This window comes from Rhinichthys klamathensis, unplaced genomic scaffold (genome assembly GCF_029890125.1).
Source record: "Rhinichthys klamathensis goyatoka isolate OS25496 unplaced genomic scaffold, OSU_Roscu_1.1 h1tg000303l_1, whole genome shotgun sequence".
NCBI lineage: Eukaryota > Metazoa > Chordata > Actinopteri > Cypriniformes > Leuciscidae > Rhinichthys > Rhinichthys klamathensis.
This window is the reverse complement of record NW_026606822.1, coordinates 3,172,302-3,185,526: the sequence shown is the minus strand read 5'-3', so window position 1 is coordinate 3,185,526 and position 13,225 is coordinate 3,172,302. Positions and strand designations below refer to the sequence as shown.

General features: G+C 37.3%; 1 protein-coding gene across 2 annotated transcripts; it reads left to right on the top strand.

The window, feature by feature from the left end:
* The first annotated feature begins 9,383 nt into the window (after positions 1–9,383).
* oser1 (oxidative stress responsive serine-rich 1) lies at positions 9,384–12,558 on the top strand. Of its 2 annotated transcripts, XM_056270519.1 has the most exons (5): positions 9,384–9,514; positions 9,606–9,721; positions 10,131–10,236; positions 10,355–10,465; positions 11,416–12,558. In XM_056270519.1, the coding sequence occupies exons 3-5, from the start codon at positions 10,151–10,153 to the stop codon at positions 12,101–12,103; spliced, it is 885 nt and encodes a 294-aa protein (XP_056126494.1). In that variant the 5' UTR covers positions 9,384–9,514; positions 9,606–9,721; positions 10,131–10,150; the 3' UTR covers positions 12,104–12,558. The 2 variants fall into 2 exon arrangements, with proteins under 2 accessions (XP_056126494.1, XP_056126493.1); XM_056270518.1 differs by having other exon boundaries at positions 9,401–9,721.
* Positions 12,559–13,225: the final 667 nt, after the last annotated feature.

Genomic DNA, 13,225 nt, shown 5'->3' with positions numbered 1-13,225 from the left:
GCTTCACGACATCTGTGAATTTCTCATCGGTCAATGGATGCGTATGTCAGAGTGTGTTGTAGCAATAGTTTAAATTCACTTTAGCAAACCTTTATGTTCTCTATGCCTTGACAGTAAAGACATTTGTAATGTAACAAACGATTTCGGTTTCAAATAAATGCCGTTCTTTTGATTAATTTAAGTATTCATTTCTTTCTTTTTTTTAAAACACTAACCCCCAGACCTTGGAACGGTAGTGTATATGAATGTACAATTCGTCAAGTATGAGATGTATAAGAGAAATTATGTTATTTTAATCAAGAAGTGCATCAGTGCAAGAGTCCAGCACTCTGTAAAGTCTCTCCAGCAGATCCCAAACACTTTCAATGAATTTTAAGGTCTGGACTGAAAATGATTCTTCATTCTCCTCCTCTTAACCATTCTTTCACAGTTTGAGCCTGATGCATCTTGACAATGTCATCCTGGAATATGGCCATGATGAGTATTCCTACATGGGTGTTTAAGAAATGAAAAGCTACACACTCTATCAATTAGGGTTAGAAGAACTGTTACTGTTATAACATGGTAGAAACATAATAACGACTGCAATAATGATCCAGTCATAGACTGCTTATTTAAATCCAAACAGCAACTTTTTCTTTTCTTCCCGGGCAGTGCATTTTAAAAATAACTTTTAAAATGGGTCTAAATATTTATCAATTTTACATTTGATTATACTTGTTAATTTGTGACTGTGTACAGGGTTTTGGACCCCGACACTTTAAGCTATAACAAAACATATTTTGATGAGTAATTAGATCAGAATTGCTCATACAGTATCTAAAAAACAATGATGTAGTTCTGTATTTGATGTTATTATGTCGTCTATCTCGACTTACTCTGCTGCTGATATCTTTTACACAACACAGCACATAACTTTACACAAAGCGGCTATTCTACAGCATCACTACCACATCCAAGATCATCTTCAAAGGATGAAAGCTTAGAACATACTCTATAAATTGTGTTGAAAAGTGTGAAACCGTGTCTGCGCATATTTTTTAGGGGTCTTAGAGGTCTTTGGCTCGTTTCCTCCTAATTACTAAAGAAAATATGCGTGAGAGGGACCGGCACATCAACTAATCTTTGTCATGTGTCCACCATTGCCAACGGGCCCCTGGAATTTATTTTCACATCAATCCATTCCGCTCTGAGACAAGAGATATGAAGGGACCTATTCTTCTATCTGTATCCGTTCTTCACACCTCTTATGTAACAGGACGGATAGTATTCAATACCATAAAAAGGACATTTCTTTCAGCTTTTGCTTCCTGCTTGAAATGAAACTCTCTGAGTGGCTTAAACTTAAACTTCGGGCATGTGTACGTGGCGCATCAACAGTCTCCTTATGCTCGGAGCATAAAGAAACCTCTGTCCCTTTATTTTGGCCAAGCATTTGTCTAATATATCACCACTCTCCCATCATTCCACCCCGATCGGCCTTCTGCTCCAATCAGTGAAATGATCTAGCCTGTGATTGACAGCTCATTTACAGCTCTGAGAAGGGCCCTTTAAGGTCTGAGAGGCCGGTGCCTGGGCAGAGAAGATGGGAGAAGTATGAAAAATATGTTTGTACTCATTGTTTCCGAAGGACTTGTGTGTTCAGGGGCCAAATGTGAGCCAATTAGTGCGTCAAGGTAGAGTACAGCGGAGTGGACAGATTTGGAATAGATCAAACCCTTTGCTATGGTAAGAAATGGATTATTATAAATGCTTTGAAGGATTTGCCATGTTTGACAACATAGAATTTTTCCTCTATATTTTTTCTTCCTGAACATTGCTCAAAAGCAAAACATGTGCAACGGATAGTTCAGACTTGAAAGTCAGCCTAATTTCAGCCTAAGTATTTTTTGAAGTGAAGTACTACATACAAAATAATATTTAAAAAGTGACCATAAAGACATTTATAATATTACAAAACATTTCTATTTCAAATCAATGGTGTTCTTTTCAATTTTCTATTCATCAGAGTATCCTGAAAAATGGTTTTCATCATTGATAATAATCAGAAATGTGTCTTCAGCAGCAAATCAGCATATAAGAATGATATCTGAAGGATCATGGGATACTGAAGACTGGAGCAATGATCTTAAATATGTATTAGTAAATGTTGGAATTAACTAACATTGACTAAGATTAATAAATGCTGTTGAAGTATTGTTCATTGTTAGTTCATGGTAACTAATGAAACCTTATTGTAAAGTGTTACAAAACCACAAAATTTTGTAAGTTCAAAAAGCCACTCAAGTCTGTGTGTTACCGTGATATTACCATTGTACTGCTGTAAAATCACTGTAATGCACAGCCTCTTATGGCTTTTAAAGGGTTAGTTCACCCAAAAATGAAACAAATTAAGAATAAAAGCCTAAATTCAATCTGTTCATCATATAAAGCAATCATATCTCTTCAGAAAATCTGGATATATACGGATTAGATTTATGATCTCTTTTTGAACTTTTTGAAGTGTCAACGTAGTAGTTACGTATCTGTCAATGGAGGGAAAGAAATCACTCAGATTAATAAAATAAAAAAATCTTAATTTGTGTTCCGAAGATGAACGAAAGTCGAGTTTGGAACGACAGGAGGGTGAGTAATTACATTTTTGGGTGAACTATCCCTTCAATGTCTATTAAAAGCAACTTTTCTCAAGAACTAACCCATTCATAACTCATTCTTGTGCACCTGCTAGGACATATTACGAGTTAATGACCCTACTTTATTAGCAGACTGACTGTGAATAACTCAATATGATACATTCAGTATTATCTTCAATTATCAGCATGACTGGTATGTATGACCCACATGCTGTTCACTATAACATACTACTTGTTGACATGACACCCTAGCAAATGTAGTGACCGATTCCAGATGTTTGCCAGATTTTTCAAACAGACTACGTGACTAGACAGCAAAGAATGAGGCAAAGAATGAGGCAGAATTTGCCAGACCAACAAGATGGAGAAAACTTAGAGAAAGCCTTCAAAGGTTATGGTGTGATTTCAATGCACACTTTAAAGACTTTTAGAGGATACTGAATTAATGTTTGCTTTTTAGTAATTGCATTTATTTGACATCACATGTCTCTCTAAGGCCCTGTTTACTCCTGGTATTAAGATGCGTTTAGGTCGAGGTGTAAGCGAGGTCTAAAACGTTTTGAGTTTGTTCACTTTCCTCCACTTCCAGAGGTTGTCGAAAACGCATTCAACAGGATTGCTTTTGTAGTGTAAACGCTCATGTGGTCGAATGCGTTCAAACAGCCACAAAAGACAGTCTTCTCTCCGTCTACTGACCTAATGCGCGCCAGCCAGACGGGATTTAAACTTTGTCGGCTGGAGACCCAAGTTTAGTTTGAAGATGAAAAACGTACCAATCACAATGTTCTCTCACCATTCCTGTTTTCTAACACACACTCACAGTGTTCGTCTTGCGTCTGTCAGAGCAGAAATGAAAGCTGATGCTCTCTGTGTTTCTCCGTCGTCTACAGTCATTTTCATATGTAAATTGTGAGCGCTTATTTTGTCCATTAGATGGAAAGATCTGAAAAACCCATACAATTACCCGCCCTCCTTGAAGAAATCAGGACAGAAGTGGTTGAAAGTGCACAAAGACGGATTAAAACACCAGGTGTGAACGGGTATGTGTCTCCCTCGTAAACTTGCGATCGATCAAAATGCATCTTAACAGCAGGTGTAAAGAGGGTCTAAGTGTGAGATGGAGTCTCTTTTTGTTCTGACTGCATGAGAACCTGGAAACGGTCCATTCTAGAAAGCCCCTCTGCCTCCGCAGGACGTTTGTAATGATGCCTGACTTGAAGGGGAACCAGCTGACCTCGCATCCTTCCGCCATCCGGAACTGAATCGCTCCCTACAGCAATCCCACAAATGTTCCATGTTGTCAGAATGTCTTAAATCCAATTGGATCAAAAACATGGGCGGAAAGCCCAGAACTTTGTAAAGAACACCGCTTTGTTCATGCAAATTGAGAATATTTCCAGCATCCAAGTTTTGTTAAAGAGCATATGGTGTAAACACCAGCATTCCCATGTAATCATGACAAGAGTCTGCTCTTTTGAGATCTCATTTAAGTATCAACGAAGTCTCAGATATTTTTTTCTAAAAATGTATGTGAAGAAATAAACATAAATGAGACAACTGTTGACATCACTCTTAAAAATAAAGGTTCTTTATTGGCATCCATGAAGAACCTTTAATATCAGTGGAACCTTTCAATTGCACAAAAGGTTCTTTATAGTGGAAAAGGGTTCCTTAGATTATTAAATGGTACTTTACACTAAAGTCCTTTTATAAGAAAAGTTTACTTAAAGGTTCTTTGGGGAACCAAAAATGGATCTTCAATGGTAAAAAAAAAAAAAAACTCGTTTTGGGACCTTTATTTTTAAGAGTGTACAAAAAAAGGGTAAAGATATTCAAATGAATGTGGATATCTTGGAAGAATTTGATGAGAGTTGTCTGACTTCTGATTGCAGACTTGGTCTGATCATTTCTGGTAAGTGTCCAAATACATTTAGGGGCTACTCTATCAGGCAGAAACAAGATATGAGATGCCATTTGTGATTTTCCTTTCCTGTGGGTTGAAATGAGATTTCAAGGGAGAAACATCTATTAGTCCAGAGCAGAACCTCATCTCTCAGCATGGCTCTCCTTTCCTTGCACCTCCTCTTTGCGGCAGTATGCTGGTATTCCTGTGGGAATCTCTTTCCTCTCAGGAAGCAGGTTTCCTTTCAGAGTCAATAAGCCTTTCTGCTCAGACCCCAGCCCAGCGTGTGCACTCACATGTACAGCAGTGTGTACGCGTAGGCCTGACCGGCAGCTGTGGGTGTGTGGGCTCTCAGGAGCCACTTGTTTGAAGGGTTGGAGGACATTCCACCATCAACTGCTTTGTTCTAGCACAGAATAGTGAAAATACTCCATTATTTAAACTATACAGATTAATGTAGCCATCAAACACAAAGCAAGCATCATTATTATTGCTCCTACAAAAGATAGGGTATGATATTTTGTCTATTGTATTATTATAAAACTACTACTGCTTCTGTCTTGATAATAGCACATATCTTTGATTTTATCAAATGCAGCAAAATATTAAACTAGTTTATTTACAGCAAGACACATAAAACCCAATTTTTTTACACTAAGCACTACACTTTAAATGTTTTTTTATAGCTTGCATAGGGCAGGATTTTCAGTTAATAATGAAATATTGTCTTTTTGCTCAAACAAGAGGACGCAGACACAACATTACAACATCAAGACAAAAAAAACAAGACAAAAATGGAGGATAATAAATACTAATGCTGTCAAATTGATTAATCGTGATTAATCACATCTAACAAAAGTTTGTAAATATAATATATGTGTTTATATAAATATAAAATATATGCATCCATATTTACATCCATACATACACACACACACACACACACACACACAATACAGTCTTTTATGTTAGAGGCGATTAATCGATTGGACAGCACTAATAAATACATAAACAGGGTGGTTAATTTTATATATATATATATATATATGTATGTATACACACACACACACAAATATGGATTGGCGACTCTCATAAAGTAACTTTTTCCGCCAACCCGCACAATATGGATCTCAAGCTTTAGAGGATGGACCAAGAGTGAATATTTTCCCATTCCTGTTATCTGAAAAGCATGACCATCAATATTATTCACTTTGGAACCAAGCATAAAGAGTCACAAGTGAATTGTGACTATGCCCAGGACAAGCTTGTAAAACGTAATCTTTCATTTAATGTTTATTTCCCATACCCCCTTATAGCCAAAAATAATATAACTGAATATTCCAGCTAGTGCAGAACGCTTGCACTGAAATTGTCCATTTAAGGCAGTTAAGTCACAATCTTACTTCGGTGTTTTCATAACCTTCCTCAGCTATTATTCTATAAATTAAATTATTTAATAAATCCTAATTATTTAGGTATGCAGAAACTGAGAATCATCAGACACCCAGATAAAAGACGGAAACCTACTAACCCAGCCAAATAGTGTCTGGGGGTTACATTTCATTTCATTAGTGTGCTTGCTGAAGCACACATCACTGTTGCTCATATAAGCTTAGGGAACTTGGCACATTGGAAATGTATGATATTGTTGAAGGAGAGGTGTGCTATTACTTTTACAAACAATCAAAATTATGTTTTCCTACTGTCAAGTCAGACAAAAAAAAAAAAAAAAAAAACAGGTGAAAAACTTACAATGAAGGAGGGACGTGAGCCCTAAAAATGGGCTTGAAGTTCGGTTCTTTTGACAAACACTCAGAATACCCTATAGCAACCATCCAGAACACCCTAGCAATCACCTAGCAACGTCGTGACAAATGCCCAGAACACCCTAGCAACCACAAACAACCTAGCAACCATCCAGAACACCTTAGCAATTACCCCACAGCAAGACTCTTAAAAGGATAGTTCAGCCAAAAATGAAAATTCTGTCTACTCTCACGTTGTTCCAAACCCGTAAGACTTTCAATCATTATTGGAACCCAAATAAAGATCTTTTTGATGAAATCTGGTTAATTCTCATGTGTTACGCAGCACGTTTGAGCTTCTGCAAGAACCAATGAGGTTTGTTCTCGTGTTACGCAGCACGTTTGAGCTTCCGCAAGAACCAATGAGGTTTGTTCTCGTGTTACGCATCACGTTTGAGCTTCTGCAAGAACCAATGAGGTTTGTTCTCGTGTTACGCAGCACGTTTGAGCTTCCGCAAGAACCAATGAGGTTTGTTCTCGTGTTAACGTTTGAGCTTCTGCAAGAACCAATGAGGTTTGTTCTCGTGTTACGCAGCACGTTTGAGCTTCTGCAAGAACCAATGAGGTTTGTTCTCACGAGTCAAGCAGGTTTGGTTGAGCTTCTGTTTATGTTCGCTGATCAATGTTTAAATGTAAATGATGAACAGATTTAATTTAGGGTTTTATTCAAAGTGATTGAGTCGAAATTGATTGAGATGAAAGAAAGTCTTAAAGGTTTGGAACAACATGAGGGCGAGTAATTAATGACAGAATTTTCATTAGAATTATTGAACTATCAATAAGTCTTTAAGCAGCAATCTCAAATCTACAGTATGTGGGCAGGAAAGCCTTTACGTTCAGCACACAACCTCAACATCCATAAAAACCTCATGAGAGAGCTGAAATCTGATGATTTTAAAGAAAGCTGCGTAAAATCCCTCCTCCGTTGCAAGCCCATCACACGGGCGCCAGAGTGAAAGTGCTGGAAGAAAAGGCTGCCATTGTGTTAATGAATAGAGGCCTGTAATATGCACCATGCTTTGACATTTCTATAAATTGAGAAATGATGGTTTATAAAGCTTATACGTTTGTTTTCACAAGCATTTGGACTAGAATGAAGGCTCCTCAAAGAACCTCAAGAGCTCAACAATGCAGCGTTTGTCTTTGCCTGGCCTAGTGGAAATGACTAAACAGAAAGATAACCTCTAAACACTTCATTATTACCCATCACTGTGCTTTCAGTGCTACTGTTTGGGCTTCAATCTTTCAAGCTCGGATAAACTGTCCTCCATCAGCTGTAATTGTGAAGCTCAGAATACCTGTTTGTGTTTAACAATGTAATATGATATGTGGGGTAAAATTCAATAAGATGAGGAATTTTTTTTTATTAGGAGGAACCTCGTTCCTGATTACTGCAGAGAACAGACCGTCTTTTCAACACATGACAGATTGCAAAAGGCTCTTTTATTTAAACATTGCTCTTCACAAGCACACACATAGGCCTACACTACAGCGCCATCTGTAGGCCATAGCCAGAAACTGCAGCATTGTCCAAAATCTATTAAACGGACACGATCATTATATTATTGGCAGAGTAAACAAAAAAAAAAGCACATAATCAAATTGTATCAATCAGGGCTGCGTTTCTCAAAAGCATATTGAGCTAAGTTGATCATAGAGACCATTGGAGCCAGTGGTTCTACAATCTACTTAGGCTTTACATGCTTTTGAGAAACGGAGTCGTCCAGTTCTTTCAGTCTAACACTAATATTAACCACAGTGTTGGATAAGTTACTCTAAAAAAGTCATTAATTGCTAGCTACTACTTACATCTTCAACAGTGTAATTAGATTGCTGTACTAATTACTCTCCCTAAAGTATTGGATTACTTATTACTTTAAGTTACTTTTATAAATCCCATATCAACCTCCACCAGTTGAACAATAGAAGGATAGACATGAACCTGGTCTTTTAATGCTTTCAAATAAACTATAAAATATTACAAATATAAAATTGCGTACATTTTTCTTGAACAGACCAAAGTATAGAGAATGATATAATATATGTAGATCTATAATATATACATGTATATATGTGTGTGTGTGTGTGTGTGTGTGTGTGTGTGTGTGTACCGTGTATATATATATATATTCCCTCTTTTTTCTATGACACGTTTATAAAAGCTATACTTAAATGTCCTAATTGTACTACATAAGGCTTAATCCTGGCTTAAGACCTGTCTGTGAAATGAAACCAGGCCTAAAAGTCTTGGCATTTGCCAGAATTACAATTTAAATGCTTGAACATGCTGGGAATTTCACAGCTCATTTCCCTTCAGATATTATTATGTTTCTGCAAGATCAAACCCAATCATGAATAGAAGGATGAGGAAAGTGGATGATAAAATGCTTCTTTTTTTCCTTCTTTTTTTTTAACGTAAAGTATTTGTGCCACAAGCGCAACACTTGGTCTGCATGTGAGATCCGGCCCACACCTGACACGTTTAGCAGACATTGGGGTTTTAGGGCTTCCTATGGCTTTCTCCAAACATAAACTCCTGCACATGTGTGGAAAAGAGTAAACAAGAGCTCACCAAACTTTTTCCATTCCTCAGGGATCTGGCTTTAATGTGCTTTGCATCTGGTAATGTTTTTTTGTACAGTAGTACAAGTGGTTCTTCCATGGCAACCTTGCTATAAATTCCAGCTTTATGATACACTTTGTGTCTGGCTTCTTTACAACTCAAAGCTTCCTGTTCAACTGCAAGCAGGCTTTGCAAGGAGCCCATATGAAGGCCTTGAGACAGTTCACTTGATCACCACAAGAGGACACCAGTCAGCAATGCGCACTGCTTTGATTATAGAAACACAATAATGGCTGAGATAGCCGTGTAGAAAGTGGTCATGGTTCAGGTATATCTTTATAAAAAATATCTTTATATTATTGCACATACATATTTTATTATTGCACTTTATATATTAGATATGTTATTGCATACTTTAACAAAAAAAAAAGGCACAACCCGAGAAGCTTCTATGACCATTTTCGTAATCTACTGACGTTTGTGCGTACGTGTACTACGTCATCAAGAGCTGCGTTGTTGCAGAGTCACTCTTGGGTTGAGTGTAAACAAGAGACTAGCGAGAGAAAAATCTAGAATATTGTGTATGCTTTATTGATTACTTCCAATTATTGTGAGTAGTTACTACATTTACGTAGTATCTAGGTCAAGTTATGCCCGACGACAGCCTGTTATCGGTCGATTTAAAGCGAGTTTTTTCACAGATATCGTTTCTGCAGGCTGACTGGCTAACGTTAGCTTTGTGAGCACACAGACCCTCATAACAGGAGAAACAAGCTCCTATATGTCTAGGCTTTACACGGGCTTTGGTCCTTTGGCCGTGAGTATATTTCTCTAATGGTCCATTTTTGTTGATGTATTTTGTTCAAGCAAAATTGACAATGTAAACCGCGCCACCTTGATGGACTCGATGCTAAGCTAAACTTCATTATGCGAATTGTGTATGTTATCAGCGTTTCATAACACGAGACAAAACCTGTCAACTAAGTTACTGCAGTGTGGTAAAAAATATTAGTGTTAAAGGAAATTACAATGTTGTAGTGTATTTAAAAAAAAAGAAAAAAAAGTCAATATTTTATAATATGGTTTTTTATAACCTTTGTAAATGGTTAAAAGTACCCGAGTGTGTTAAAATAGGGTGTTTATGTGATTGAGATCTACTAATATAAGTATTTGGGTTTGTCATAATAACTGCTCACTTGTATTATTCTCTATGGTTTTGGTTTCAGTTTTAAGGCTGTCTAACATTATGGCTGCTGTGGAGAAAGTAGAAAAGGAGTGTGAGGAGGAGACCCTGCAGACCGCTTTTAAGAAACTGCGTGTGGATGCTGAAAGGTTTGTTGCCTTTTCATTTGTTTCAGCTCCAGATTGTCCGACAAGTGAAGTGGATGCTCACTATTTAGCCAGAGAGGGTTTTTGTACTCTGCGAATAATTGCACGTTTTTCTTTCCAGTTCCACAAACACAGTCCGCGTCTCGGAGTCTTTGGCTTCCAGATTGGTTGTTCGAGGCAGTCCGGACGGAGCCAAATCCAAGATGACCTCCTCGAAAGATAACTGGCTTGGGTAGGAACCCCTTTAAGATTCCCTATTTAACCCTAAAAAGCCTGATATATGAATGATCAGTTTGAATTTTTGTTTTTTAAAATAGTGTTTATTGAAACTTAAGATGATATTTTATTTAAAAATCTAAAGATAAAGGTTTGGATATCATATTTGATACATCAGGCATTTATATGTCTCATATATAGTATATACTGAGAATACTGAACTCGTATTCAAGGAAGAAAAAACATCAATTTTACTCAGAGGCCCAAACTGAGCATATATATGCAATTTGGTGCAGATGTTAAGATGAAATTCTGATAACTTGTAATGTAGATCTATAAGATTTTTATAACTGTATTACAAATTACTTGCATAAAAAGCATGCAAATATCCATTGTCTCTCTATATCTCCCAATAGAATGTCTTTAGTAAGATGATTTTTAAATGCTTGGTTTTATAATCAAAGCTCTGTCATTTTAACTGTGAGGCAAAACATACAATGAGTGCAGTACAATGACGATTGAGAGATGAACGAATAAACGTTACTCAAATGCCTGATGCATCACGTTTCATTCATTTAAAAAAATTTTTTTTTAACAATGTATGGATAGTTATGTAAATCTACATAAGTTTTTATCTTGAAATATTGCTAATAATATATTAGGGTATTCTTGTGCTTAATTTATGAGAATATGTAAAGATTTCACAGCAGAAAGTCAAGTAAAACACAACCTTAAAGGGTTTTTTACAATTATACTAAAAGGCCTTTTACTTGCAAACAATAAGGGCAGAAGGCATGTAGTAGATCATGTGCAACAGTTTTTCAGCAATGTTATGATCATGCTAATTATTTAGAGACCTTTGAAATTCGTGTATCGAATTTGATACAGTAGGCTTTACAGGGTTAAAGAAATAATAGCAAAAATATACCAGTAAAAATATGTTTTCACCTTTGTTTTTTGCTATAGATGCACGAGAAAGTCGTCCAGAGGAATTGTGAGAAGCCAGCGACGCAGACGATCAAAATCTCCGATCCTTCATCCTCCGAAGTTTACCTACTGCAGCAAAATGTCCCCTCCTCCTGGACACCTGAAACACAAGACCCCGCCAGAGCCCGACGACACCAGCGGCGTCAAGAAAGAAGTGGCGTTCTCTGCCCCGTGCTCCACTGTATTCGGGGTCGTTGGGTATGAAACCCATCTCCCTTATCCTAAGGGTCAGGAGCCGCCCCTCAGTCCGAGAAAGCCGTCGGATGACGAGAGCTCTCCCGAAAACAGGCCCGCTTTAGGATGTGGGCCGGGATCTCAGGAGGCGGGCGAAGGTAAGGCTGTTCCGCCTGACTTTAAAACTCTGTCCAAGTTGCAGGAAGCCGGTCAGTGCCCGTGTGGGCAACGAGAATGCCAGTGTCCCGGTTGGCAGGGGGTCGAGGTTTACTCATTCACCGGCCTTCGTGACGTGATCTCCGAATGTGAACTTCCGAACAGCAGAACTTCCATTGGGAGTAATAACGGAACTTCCAGCTCCCCTCGGTCTTGTTCCGAACAGGCCCGCGCCTACGTGGATGACATCACAATAGAGGACCTTTCCGGATACATGGAATATTACCTTTACATCCCCAAGAAGATGTCGCACATGGCCGAGATGATGTACACCTGAAAAATGAAATTTAACGAAGCAAATTGAAGTATCATTAAAGATGGATAATGGGTACTTTTAAGAAAAAACCATTGATTTATTTAAAAAGAATAATAAAAAATAGTAATGAAGATGTTATCTAAATGCAGTTCTACTTGTATGGAGGATTTATGATGTTTGTTCTTTCTCCAGAACATCCGGACAACACGTGCTGACTAAGAATCATGGGAGCATGACTCATTCTGTGATTTACTGCTAACTTTCCTTTGTTTTTGTTTGATTTTTCTTGATAACTGTTATGTTTGGTTTACATTTTAAAGTTGCCAAAGGTCTATCCCAGAGACTGCAGGTTTGATTTCACTGATATATGCAAACTTCCACAATGCCATTGCCATGTGATAATTCTGTTCACCGTGACCGAGGCTGTGATGTCATCTTAATTTTCAATAAAACCGCATTTTGGGGATTGTTCATGACTTTGTTGTCTTGGACATCTTGCTTTGTATCTTACTGCTGCTTTTGTGGCTGAGTTATCAAGGTGTTTTATTTCTGTAGGAAAGAAATAATCAATTATATTGCTGTATGTATTTTAAGTAATAAATTGCTAGTCGAATTTTAGTCAAAACAATTTTAAGCCTTGGCACTACTTTGCTGTCTTCACCCATACATGACTTTAAAAAAAAATTAATTAAAATGAATAAAAGTTTATCGTAAAAATAACATGATGCATTATAACAATTGAAAGGATATAATGTAAAAGAACATGGGCTCATTATGCAAATAACCTTTATTTTGACTACATAAAGATAGCTGTTACATGGAGAGGGGCTTCCTCTTTAAAACAACACATTTGTTCTGAAGTAAACTGGAATGATAATCCAGTGTGTAACTAGTACTCTTTTTTTTCTTAATGCAAGAAAACAGTTTGCAATTAGTTCAACAATTGAACTAGTACTCTATGATTGTGTAATCCTCAAAAAAAGAGTAATTTTCTGACGTAATTGTAATCATCTTCCTGTAATGGACACTAGGGGGAGACACTGGACCATTCGTTCACTTTCACTCCACACACACAGCTTCTGCTTAACTCGGTAAGTAGTTGTTTTTAAACTTTATTTTGTGAGCCATTAGAGACCATACAGT

Coding starts and splice junctions, on each gene's coding strand:
- oser1 (XM_056270519.1), top strand. CDS start 10,151: ATGGCTGCTGTGGAGAAAGTAGAAAAGGAGTGTGAGGAGGAGACCCTG. Junction 10,237..10,354: donor CTGCGTGTGGATGCTGAAAG/GTTTGTTGCCTT, acceptor TTTTCTTTCCAG/TTCCACAAACACAGTCCGCG. Junction 10,466..11,415: donor TCGAAAGATAACTGGCTTGG/GTAGGAACCCCT, acceptor TTTTTGCTATAG/ATGCACGAGAAAGTCGTCCA.